Source organism: Erpetoichthys calabaricus, chromosome 6 (genome assembly GCF_900747795.2).
Source record: "Erpetoichthys calabaricus chromosome 6, fErpCal1.3, whole genome shotgun sequence".
In the NCBI taxonomy this organism is placed as follows: Eukaryota; Metazoa; Chordata; class Cladistia; order Polypteriformes; family Polypteridae; genus Erpetoichthys; species Erpetoichthys calabaricus.
Window position 1 is genome coordinate 85,065,032 of NC_041399.2, and position 13,316 is coordinate 85,078,347.

General features: G+C 36.9%; 1 protein-coding gene across 1 annotated transcript in view; it reads left to right on the plus strand.

Annotated features, from left to right (window-relative positions):
- The first annotated feature begins 2,764 nt into the window (after window positions 1–2,764).
- The window catches only part of ankhb (ANKH inorganic pyrophosphate transport regulator b), a 199,316-nt gene continuing 188,764 nt past the window's right edge, over window positions 2,765–13,316 (plus strand). Inside the window, exon 1 of the mRNA XM_028803795.2 lies at window positions 2,765–3,286. Coding sequence (XP_028659628.1) covers window positions 3,191–3,286 — 96 coding nt within the window. The 5' untranslated portion in view covers window positions 2,765–3,190. The remainder of the gene's footprint in view (window positions 3,287–13,316) is intronic.

The following is a 13,316-nucleotide window of genomic DNA, read 5'->3' on the forward strand; positions in this document are numbered from 1 at the left end:
CCCCTAATGGGAGAAGAAAAGGAGGAAGAAGATGGGACAAATTGTTCTGACATAATTTGTCTGAAGTTATGTCTTTGTATTAAGGGAAGCAATGTCTATCCATCATTGTTTGCTTTATGCACAGATTGATCATTCTAATCACCTACAGTATGTCATCTATGAGTGACAATAAAACAATCACTTTAGTTTGAAGAGTCCAATCTGAACAAAATTCTGAGAACTGCAGTCACATAATAACTAGCATACACATTCACATATAATGTTGATTAATGAAAGAAATTCTGAGTCTTTTTTTGCAAGAAGAAAAATTATTGCGCAAATAAGTCAAAGCTGTTTTTGTGAAACTGGCAATGTATATGTAGCTTAAAGAACCAAAAAAAAAACCTCACTCATCAGATATAATATGGAACAATGACCAATAATAATAAGAACAATTAGGAGTAAATTGAAAGATTCCATGGCTTTAAACACTGGTTCTAAATAGTGAACTTGAAGGTTGTAATAAAATGCCCTTTATAAAGTTAACATTTATAGTAGATGGAAGAAAAAAAGAAAAGAAAAAGAAAATTGACAGTTTTAAGAAGATTTGAATGATGGGTCCAATAGTTGGAAAAACATGAAAAATTATCCTATACCAACAATTTCACCAGTAAAATAATGTAAATGTAAACAAGTAATACATGCAGATAAAGATTTTAGATCATTTTTAACTTTAAGGAAGAACCAATTCATGTTATTGCAGAAGACAGTTACTGTATTATTGACATAATTGACATCTAATGGAAGAGTTGATTTAAATACCCTAGACATGCTATACATGATTACAGGTTGACCTATAGCATTTGGTCAGATAATGGTGCTTTAGAAAGTTAATAAAATATTAATACAAAATTAATTGTTTTTCATCTTTGCAATTCCGCATTTTAATCAAAAACAAAGAGTAGAACTATATTGCATTTACAACATGCAAAATGTACTGAGACAAAATCTATACTCCTTACCCAAAAAAGTCTGCTCTGTTTTGTGTTTTAAAAAGGAAAATTTGACTCAGTCAGCTGAGTTAGGAAAGCTTTTAAAAAGATTTTTTATATGGCTTTTAAGGTTTTTTAAGGTCACATTTCAGTGGCATGAAGTGTGAGAAAAGGCAATGAAATGAGACAGGCATTCTGTTTCCTGACTGGATACACCAAGCAGCTTAGACCTCAAAGCTGAATCATCCAAGGCACGCGATTATTGGCTCATATATCAGGCAGGACCTCCTTAGTAAGTACTGTTTTTCAAGATAACACCATGGTAAATCATCCCGTGTATTGAGGATGTTGCCTTACTGAGTTAATGTTTGTTGACTTACCTGAATTTAGACTGAAGTTAATGCTGTTCCATTAATTTAATGTACTGTATTAACAAAACTATTTGTAACTTGAAATTATCTTATTGCCATTTAATAAACAATATTTGATTTATTGATGATAACACCCAGATCATTGCTGGTTACTGCTTTGCACCCACTGCAGCCTGTTGTAAGCCTTAAGGTCATAGAATGCATAACACCAGCACCTTTACTTTTTCATATAAATTTCTCCTTTTTACCTTCTGCTTTATACTTTACTCTATAATTTGCTTTACAGAACTATAATGATGCCAATTGATGACATACACCTATTTTTATTTAAAAAACACTTTAAAGGAATACAAACCAAAGTTTGATTTGATGCAGTCTGTATGCCACTAAACTTAGATGGAGGTATTCCTAGCACCTTAGTATGTGCGGGAAGGCTGCAAAATCCAATAACTAGTAACCAGTCTTAGCATCACTCAATCAAAGGCTTTGTAATGAAATTAAACTGTCTATTGTGGCGCAAAGAACACAGGTCGCATGAGGAAAGTAGAATAAAATGAAAACTTATTAATTCTGTATGTTGGTTCGATACTGCTAGTTCCTTGTAATTTTGTGTTAGTGACTAAAAAGATTATTTTAGCTAAGACTCCACAATGACAACCTCAAAGGCTTAGAATGATGTAGCGCTGGCACACAGTGCACGAAGAGCAAAACGTATTTATTTAAACTTGCGATTCGGTGTTATTTCCGCGACATTTCGAGACTTATTATTATATTATGTTATTACATATATATATATATATATATATATATATATATATATATATATATATTATTATATATATATTATTATATATATATTATATATATTATGTTATTGTGTTCGATGTTTAGTGCGATGTTTTATGATTTGCAATATATCCTTGAATATTTGGAAAGGCACAATTAAAATGCATGGTAATGTTAAGTATATAAAAATATATGTGGAAAAGGAAAAAAAACAAGCACTACAATATCAAAGGCCCAGTTGTTTCAAGTTTTAGTCTAGTTTTTGACTGCATTAAACCATCACTTATGTTATGACAGATGTACTGACATCGATTAAACAACAGTGAGAAATTACCAAATCTCTTTTTCTTTTCTATTTTGACAAATATTTTGGATTCACATACGTGAATTACTTATCGTATGTATTTAGACACCGTTTACCAAAACAGATCTCAAAATGGTTTAAACCCCATCCGAATGTTTTAAAAATGCATTTGAATCGTTTACCTTTAGTAATACACACGTTTGTAAAGAAACTTCAACATGTTTACCGTTTTCGTGCTACTTACTTGTACATTTTTGGGAAAGCTACAGACAAGGCGCTAGCAGTGACGTCAGCCAAGGGGGTGTTTCCTCATGTGTCAGTCCCACGTGCTAAGGCAAGATGGTTCAAGTGGCCGCGCAGAGCCGGCTGCTCCAGCTACCGCAGGGTGTTACTGCCTAAGCAGGCAGGCGCACCATAACCGCTGGCTCCCTGTGACCGCCAAATACGCAAGGACGTAATGATCAGATCATAATTTTTTTTCCTGTCTGATTTTATTATTTTTTTTATTTGTCTCTCTCTTTTTCACTCTCTCGCCTCTCAATGAACAATGGGAAAGCTGTCAGCAGAAATTTCTAGCGTACCTCCTCTTTTTTCCTGCGGCAGATCATTGTTTTTGATGCTGTTGTTGTGTAGGAGGGCAGGGATGGACCAGATCTTTTTGGATTCCTGCTAGAAAACACGAAGCGGAGCTGCACTATTGTGTCTATCGGCGTTTCGAGCACAGCAGATGTATTTGGGCTCATCGTACAAGCGAGACTATGGTGAAATTCCCGGCACTCACGCATTACTGGCCTCTGATCCGCTTTCTGGTTCCATTGGCGATTACCAATATAGCTATCGACCTCGGAGAGCAGGTTAGTATCTGGTGTTTTGTTTTTGTGATTTATTTTAATAACAGTTTTTTTTATTATTAAAGCCATGTTGACCTAGCAGTTAACGGATCCTTGAACGTTCTCCATTCCGCTACGTTGACATATCCGCACGGCGACTTTGGCGAATACCTTCCGTGTATCACCCTACATCTGTGTATTCGGGGATTAAGTGGGGTATTTTACGGCGAATTAGTACGTGTGACACATTTCTGGTTTCAGTACTCCTTCTAGGACGCAAGATGACAGCGCGCGTACCTGTCAGTGTGCATTAAGGGGGCTTCTCAACACCGCTATTTATCGACGCTTCTCTTAACAAAATGTAAAACGAATGAGCGAAGGGACACCCCGGTTCAGTGTGGATTATTCCGAGAGGATATATGTGCGCCGATCACCTGCTCCAGCAGGATAATAAATACGAGGGCTTGAGCGGAAATCCCGAAAGGCTGATGTGTGCGTTAGAAACCCCGCTAGCCTGCATAGGCCACATCGCCAGTAAATGAAGATGCACTGTGGTTAGCTAATGCGCACATTACAGCATGTAGCTGAAAGGACTTCTCGTAAACCTGCCTTACTATGATACCTCCAGAAATCAGGGCTTGAAAAATAGTGATCGTCTGCTTGACGTTTGTTCGCGCAGCTCTCTTAGGTATGAGTTGATTTGCCTTTGAGTACTCCGGTTTTCACTCCCATAGTCCCCAAATCGGGCATTTGACTGTAACTGGCCATTCAGAATGGGCCCATAATGAAGTGTTGGTGTGTTCATGTGCGGCCCAGGTAACGAAATCATTTCTGTCTTGTGCCCGATGTGGCCGGAAATGCGCCTTCGTGCCCCAATATTGGATTGGAAAATGTTATGTTACATGGAAACACATAAATTCTCAGACCTGGTAAATTTAATGCAGGGGTGTAAGGGCTTGGAGCTCTTTCTAGTACACTGCATGTATTTAAATATTTGACCTCACCAAATCTTGAATGAAGTTCTTCCACATGCCACCCATAATTACATGAATTTTCAGGTTTTTGATTCAAGGACTTTGGCCTCTTGCCCTTCCACATTCCAGAAGACATTTAACCTTGGGGAAATTGAAATTGGGCCTGTGGGCAGATTTCGGTGTGTGCATCATCGAGCCCTGTTCTTGAATGGCATCTCTTCCAAACTTTGTTCCTACTTCTGAGGGCTGGATTGTGTAGCTTAAAAAGGCAGATTTTAGCACATCTGTATTACAGCATAATTTAACTACAGATTGTTGCCTTGAAAGCTTGCATATTGTTCAGTTAGCCAATAAAAGGTGACATTTTGCTTGACTTCTCATAGCATAAATAAAAAAGAGACAATTCAGACCCACCGTTGTCCTGTTTGCACATGCTATATAATACTGTATATTGTTTATATATGTTTTTATCCCATTCATGCAAACAACTAGATCTTTCAGTGTGTTTAATACATGTAGAGCAGTTTCCCCTTTTGTGAACACCTCCCTAAATTGTTGATCTATCTATCTATCTATCTATCTATCTATCTATCTATCTATCTATCTATCTATCTATCTATCTATCTATCTATCTATCTATCTATCTATCTATCTATCTATCTATCTATCGTAAAATATACCAGCTTCACAATTTTTATCATTAGCATTGATTTTGAAAAGGGATCAGAAGGTGTATATACACACACAGAGCAAACCTGGATTTAGAACTGTATAGTTCACCGTATTATTATTAATCAACCACTTTACAATGGGAAATATGTCCATGTGTTTTTCTGCCAATTTGTCCATTTAAGCAGTGAGTTCCATCTGAATTAAAATAAATACTGTACTTTACAACAGAATTTGGCAATTTTCCTTTAAATTCTGTTTTGCTGAATGACATAGGCTTTACATACATACATAACTGTATTCACACAATTTCTTAATGTATACCACTTGTAATCTTTGCAATGAAAATACAAACAATATTTTTAAGTAAACACTATTTTATAATTTATATACATAAATGAAAATACATTTTACATATACTATAAACATCCTATGTCTATTATGTAAATGGATTAATAACCTGTATATATACAGTATACTGTATCACTCTGTCTAAATAACCACACATTGAAAAGATTTCTATATAGTTAAAGGGAGTTTTAAAAGACAGGTGGAATATTTGTGACTAGTACTTGTTAGTCACTTTGCTCTGCTCAGGTCTACATAATTGCTTTGTTAATAGAGCAAAAACAATTAAACAAAAGCCAAACTGTATAAATCAGATGCTGTAAAACTAAATATAAGGATAACAGATGTGTTGTGAATTGTTGATTGATTTTGCTGGTGCTTTCCAAGCCCCCAGAAGTGTGACTCCTGACTGCCTTTGACATGGTGCTCTGGTGGCAGCACTGCCCACCTGACATAGGCAGTGTTTTAAAGCCAATGGGCAATTATGTTTTGGTTATATTGTATATTTGATACAGTATGTGGATTAATGGAAACATATCTTTGTTATCTTGCTTGATAGCACATAAACTCCACCTGTTTCCATTCATACTGAAATCAAGCAAATTAAGTACAATGTTTCAAGCAAATGACTGCAAAGCTGATTGTTTTATGACACAATTGATGTTCCTCTTTAGAAGGACTTTGGTGATCTGTGTGTCCTCAGTTAAACATAGGCAGTTTACTGTCAGGCCTGACTTGCACTTTACTTGAAATTGTTTATTTTTTATTGTATGATGTTACTTTTTAAGTTCAATGTATTAAAAAAAGAAGAAAATAATACTTAAAATATTATAATTTAGTCCATTCAGAATGAAACAGAATATTTCAGGTCAAAGACCACACAGTTTTTAAAAGATCATCATGGCTGGAACCTGAAGCACAATATAAAATGGTGAAGTAACATGTATCAAGTAGAGGTGATGATTCAGGGAGTGTATGGAAAAATAAGGAAATTACCACAAAAACTTTGAATAGAAGCAATGGGAAATTTTCTGTGGTTTAAAAGTGTATGTCATTTGAAATTTTATAGAGTATGAATGCAGGTTTATTTTGTGGTGGCAGCACAACACTGTAGTGTGTGTAGGTTAAAGAACAATGGTGAAGTCTTAAACCTAATTAAATGTAGGTGGCACTGTGTGTTGAATGTTTTTTTGTATAATTGACATGGAAAATTTCACATCTGTACATCCTTTTCATAACAGAGTCAGCTAAATTACAACAAAAACCACGAGACAGTACGAGAAATGAGGCAATATCGAACCCTAATTAGCTGGAGCCAAATAATATGTCGGGTATTTTGTGAGAGAGCAGGCATGAGCTTCCAGAAAGGCATTTTGTAATTATTTTGTGCTGTAAGGAAGAAAGGATGTCATACATTTTTTTCTTCATCTCATTTCCACATCTTCATTCTCTGTTGCAATTTTAGACACTGTGAAATAGTGTTGCCACATCAGGAATACAGAATCCTAGGTTTCAATCCCAGGTCCACTTCTCTTCTATGTGGCTATTCTTCTTGAGTTATTTTCTTCAATATCCCCCATGACATGAGCATGTTAAATTAAATTGACCATGTATAGTATGCCTATCTGCCCTGGAATAAACTGCTGCCCAGTTCAGCTTTACTTCCTGCCTTGCAGCTAGTGCTGCTGGGATAGACTCTAGCTCCCTGAATTAAGAGAAGTGTGTTTGCCAATGCCTGCATGTGAGTTATACCTTTTTATGCTTGTGTTTATTGACCATCCAACATTTTTGTTTAACAACCAAATTAAGTTCTAACATTTTTATATATCCTAGTTTAAATAAAATTAGGATTATGTAGTTAGAATTTTTTTATGCAATCATTGATATTTGGAACCCATAACAGAAAAATTTGTCAAAGTGCACAGACCAACCCAGGGTGAGAGTCCATCACAAGGGATGAGAATCCAGAGAAGAACCACAAACAGGGACAGAATGCTCTAAAACTCAAAGCAGGCTGGAATTTGTACCAAGGACTGTGAGTTAACCATTGCACTTCTTCGTGGTTTAATTAATCTAACTTCTCTGTTAAGAGTATAGCAACAGAAAAACTCATGAAACGTTCTTATAGCAGTTTCATGAATTCGATTTCTATGCTAAACCAGAACCAGTGTGATACACCCTGAATGAGTCTACTGTTGTACTTAAGGTAGTAGATCTAAACCTTTGTGGGTATGTACTGTAACTCAGTGGCTTCATTTGTCATATATTGTAAGTGTCATGAATAGGAATGAATTAAAATTGACCATTTTGTATGTACTGCTCATGTTCTGCATATTGTATGGCTGCACTGCCATCATATTCTGAACTAGTCTTCTTCTTCAAGACTGGTGGTGTCTTTCCTAGAAATGTCAATTCACATTGTTGACAAATTCATGCACACCTTAATCGTGTAACCTAACCTGTCTATCTTGGAGATGTGAAAGAAAACCAGGAGACCATACAGACACAGAGAGATTATGCAAACTCGATGCAGACGCTGCTTGAGCTGGGATACAAATTCAGAACCTTCAGAAGGCCGTGAGGATGGAGCACTAAACAGTGTACCTGTATGCTGCCCTGTAAGAAGTAAAGTGCTGGGGTGTTGTTAGTACTGTACTGATTTCAAGTGTGCCCTTGCTACCCTGGGATCCAGCTCTTGTACTATGTCTGTGTTTTGCCTATCACTGACCAGTGATTAATAAGGAGGGTGGACATAGAAAGAGCTTAGTAATCTTCTTTTCAACAAGATACAAGGAAGGTATTCAGTGTCTTCACAAGTGACCTATGGCTAAGAGTTCTCTGGGCTATAAATTGGAAAGTTGACGACTTAGTAAACCACTGTGTGTCTCTGAGTACTTCACTTAACCTGCTTGAGTTGTAAATACATGTGCAAACAACTGCAAAACATCTTTATCCTTGTTAAAGGTATGGGCTAAATATACCCTAATAAACTAAGTGGTGACAGTTAACTTTAGTTTCCACCATTTCAAAACCCACACATCCTTATTCAGAATCACAATCAAAGAAGCTCATAACAGGCCACTTTTTGGATCACTCTGTATGTAGGCACAAGACATATTCTGCACATTTTGTAGGTCTTACACCAGACACCCTTGAGCTTGATCTTTCTTTCAGATAATTGAATTATTTTGTTGAAAATCTGCAGGTGTAGGTGCAATATGACCTTAAAGATTGAAAATAGTGTTACGTTTAGAAATCCAAAAAAAAAAATGGAAATATTGTTTTCTTGGCAATTCTAATTTAGCCGGTGTGGCCGCATGCATGATTATGCCCTGCCATGAAGTGGGATCTCCATTACAGCAGTTTCCTGCCTTTCACCTTTTAATGCTAGGATAACCCCCAGTGCTGGCTGTGGGAAAGAGATGCATGGAAGGAAGAATACAATTAAACCTACTAATTTGGATATTTTTGTTCCTCTTGAGTCATTCCGCTGTGACTGTTCTATCTAAAATGAAACTGTTAAAGAAATCGAATGAATGAGATTTTGGCTGGTGTTTATGGTGCTAATTAAAAAGGGATGAACAGTGGGTGTTGATTTTTTTTTTATGAGCAAATGTGTTCCTTATTTTATAGCTTGATTACAGTATATATTATTTCCTGTTGGAATGAATCATCAATCTCTATTCTAGGTTACTTTAGGAGATGAGAAGCCTTATACTATACTTTTACTTTTTACTTATACTGTTTTGCTATACATTAAATAGATAAAAAATGTGTCAGGTGTGGTTTGTTCATTCTTACGTTCAACAGTAAGTGAGGAAAACCTTTTTGAAATCCTAAAAGACACCTAGCCAGTGGCCAGTTATCAGAATCAATTGTTACATCTGTCTGTATTTATTTTCAGTCCCTGGCTGAGGGCTACAGGCATACATTTTCTAAAACCACTCAAAACAGTAATAAAGGAAACATAATGACATGCCTCTGAACTGTCTAGGGCTCCTTGCTTATCAGAAAGTACCCAAAAGCTGCTGGCTGTTATATACTGAATGTTACTTACAATATAGAACTATATAGTACTATCCACTGGAACAAAGAATTTACTGAGCACAAAAAAAGCTGACTTATGCCATGTAATCCTTCAGAAATACAGGAAAGATGCTTAATATCCTTTATGTAATAAATGAAAAACTTACAAAACTTACCAAACATTTAAAAAAAAGTATATCTTAACTTTATTCTTATCTGTTTTTCCTTCCTGCATATGAGGCACCAAGTTTGGCTAGAAAGATTGAGATGCTGACACACCGCCCACCTCTTTTCTGTTCTTGTCATAGCTGCAGATGTACAAAGTATATTTACTCAAAATTCAATCTGACATATTTTCATGAGGAATCATCAAAGGTTTTGAGCCTGACATATTATGAGAAGCATTGGTAAAACCAAATTTTTCAACAATATCTTGATGACCTCTAATATACCTAATATTTGTAAAGCTTTTCAGTGCCAGTCACATTCAGTTTTTTGTATTGCTTTTGTAAGCAGTGTTTTTGTAGGCGACTTGCTGTTTTCATCATTGGCATACAGGTAGTGTGTTCCGTGGAGGTGGCCCTTCAGATGGTTGTCACATGAGGTCAGGTCTGACGAACAGGGTGGGTGTGGCATTTCTTTGAATCCACAGTTTTGCAGAACAGCCTTTAGAACATGAAAGGAGAATGGTAGATGGATTTCCTTGCGGCTTTTTCTTGATGGACTGCCACAAATGACATGTACGATACTATCAACAGCATAAAAAATCATGCAAGTGATCTTACTGGCCACTGATTGGACCATCATTTTCTTCAGTGTTGGATAACCACTACGCTTCTCTTGTTTCCATTATCATTAAATGAATACTCCACCTAAAAGTGATATTTTTAAACTGTTACTAACCCCATGTTGTTTGTAGTGATGATTGAGAAAAAAATATATAATTTCATGTTTTCATGGAGAACGGAGATAACAAAGTTTCTGATATAACAGGCTTCAGTGGGCACCAGTGGGGTACAAACGCTAAACAATGGTCAACATTATTAACATGTCCATGAAAACAATCTCTGGCTACTCGTTCTGCATAATCTACGTGTCCAAAACACTTGTTTTTATTTTTATTTTTGGTAAAATACTGTTAAATAAATACTTCTAGAAAGAAAATGAGATTAGTGCATGGAAGCAAAATGTGTTGAAGTGAATTGGAGCCTTCGAATTGAAGACAGGGTTCTTGATCATTGAATGAAGTCAGATGCTGGACTTCAATGTTGTCTGCACATTGCGTCCTTGGAGATTACATACATAAGATCATCTTATCTGCCTTGTACTTAAATACAATTATTGTATATACTGTATTCATTGCATTCGTAGTCTGAGTCCCGACCTGAATTGTATGGGTGGAGATGAAAACGCCATCAACAGACACTTGGACATAAATCCAGCATATGCCAACCTAAGAAGGACATGTACACAATAATTAAACGATACAACCCCCCCCCCCCCCTTGATCATACTGACTTAGTCACCTCCACCCACCCCCCCCCACGGAATGTATTGCTATATATTGCCTTTGATTCTTGTAAGTCTAAGCATTATCCTCTGATGAAGACCCCTGATAGGGGTTGAAAGCTCAGGAATAAAACTATTTTATGATACGTGATTCGTTTTTTCTCCCTTCGTGGATCTCCAACTGCAAATATGCAAACTGTATCACAGACCTTCTCTTCCATATATATATATATATATATATATATATATATATATATATATATTGTCGCAGATATGCCCTCGATCCACCTCTCGGACCCTCAGGTACCACTCCAAACACCGGATAAAAGTGTAATTATTATTTATTAAATAATAATTCTGTGCACCAAGCACTCTACACTCCTCACCACACATATACTCTCAATAATCACTAACAATACCAATCCTCCTCTCCCAGACACTTTGCCACCCTACCTCCCAGCTCAGCTCAATGTACTGGGCTTCCCAGAGTCCTTTTATACACCCTGACCCGGAGGTGTTCCTGCCCAATCAGTCCACAGTTCCTTATTCCTTCCGGGTCAGGGTAAACAGTCCTTTTCTTCACCCCGTGAGCACGTTGTTTCTTCCCGTCACATGACCATGACGTACTCCCGGGTTATAGGGCACATACAAGCCTACGAGCTCCCCTACAGCGACGCCTGGTGGCCCCCAAGGTATCCAGCAGGGCTGCGTATAAAAACTACATAGTCCATGAGGCCCTGCTGGACCTCGGGGCACGTCCATGCTGTCCGGAGAGCTCCTCCTGGCGGCCTGGGGGTGAGGGCCGGAGTAAGAAGCCGGCAATCCTCCACAATATATATATATATATATATATATATATATATATATACACTGTATATATATATATATATATATATATATATATATATATATATATATATATATATATATATAATACAGGGTGGGCCATAAGTTTCCATACATATGATTTTTAACATTTTACTTTTTATATTTCAGATACCCTAAAAAATATGTTTGAATAAAGAGCAACGAATTGAAATCATACTGATGGCCGGGTCAGAAAGCAGCTGCATGGTTGCAATCGAATTTAACAGAAAACATGGAACGAACATCACACACGAAACATAAATCATCTTAGGGAACGTATCACCAACACCATTACAAGCATAACTCCAGCTGTTCTAATACGTGTTCATCAGCAGTGGCGGACTTGTATTGAAATGTGTTTTCAAAACAATGGCAGTCATGTAGAGCATATTATATATATATAAAAATGGTTTTTCATAAAAAAAATGTTTATTTTTCTTATGAATGGAAACTTATGGTCCACTAGGTAGCTAGTAATCCACTAAGGGAAAAGATGAATCACGTATCTTAAAATATTTTTTTATTCCTAAGCTATCGACAACCTGCCAAATGAAAATGCCATTAACAGACATTTGGACTTGAAACCAGCATTTGCAGGCTTACAAAGCAGAACACCTAAATAATAAAAAAGACTTTATGACCAACCCCGACCTTATTGATCCACCTCCCCCTTGTACTCCCACCCCCTTAATTGCTATATATGTATTGACTTTGATTCCTGTATGTTTAATCATTTTCATCTGATGACGACACCTGGTAGGTTGTCGAAAATTTAGAAATAAAAAACTATTTTATGGTACATGAATCATTTTCTCCCATTGTTTATTACTAGCTGCAAATATATAAACCATATCACAGACCTTCACTTCCATATACTGTATATACCGATCTACATACTGTCAAATAAACGAACCACACACCGTGGCGCAACGTTAGGGGCTTTGCCTCTAGCGCTGACGTCCGAGGTTCGAGTCCTGAGAGGGAGTGCAGTGAGTGTGTACGCCTGATGAGCCCAGAATGAGGGCGAAACACGTGTCGTGTACTCTTTGCATTTATTTGACAGTAAACTATTTCAACCATTCTATGATCTGCTCCTCACAAACTGAGGGCACCGTGGCGGATGTTAGCAGATTGCTGGCCAACCACAAGCGTTACCTGGTAGGTAACCACCCATACAATCAGATTGTGACACAGACTACGAATGGCGTGAATGTAATTACCCCGATCTACATGCTGTCAAATAAACGAACCACACGCCGTGGCGCAATGTTAGGGGCATCGCCTCTGGCGCTGACGTCCGAGGTTCGATTCCCGAGAGGGAGTGCAGTGGAGTGTGTACACCTGATGAGCCCAGAATGAGGGCGAAACACGTGTCGCGTACTCTTTGCATTTATTTGACAGTAAACTATTTCAACCATATATATATATATATATATATATATATATATATATATATATATATATATATATATATATATATATATATATATATATATATATACTGAATATTTATATACAGTATATAATCCTGTAAAAGGATGCCAATTCCCAAAGGGTGGATATTCTTTTACACCCAGGTGGACTGGGAGACATTGACCAAATGTGAAGGGTATCTTCATGGACATCAACAGGGTGTGGTAAGCACAGAAGCTGTACAGGGT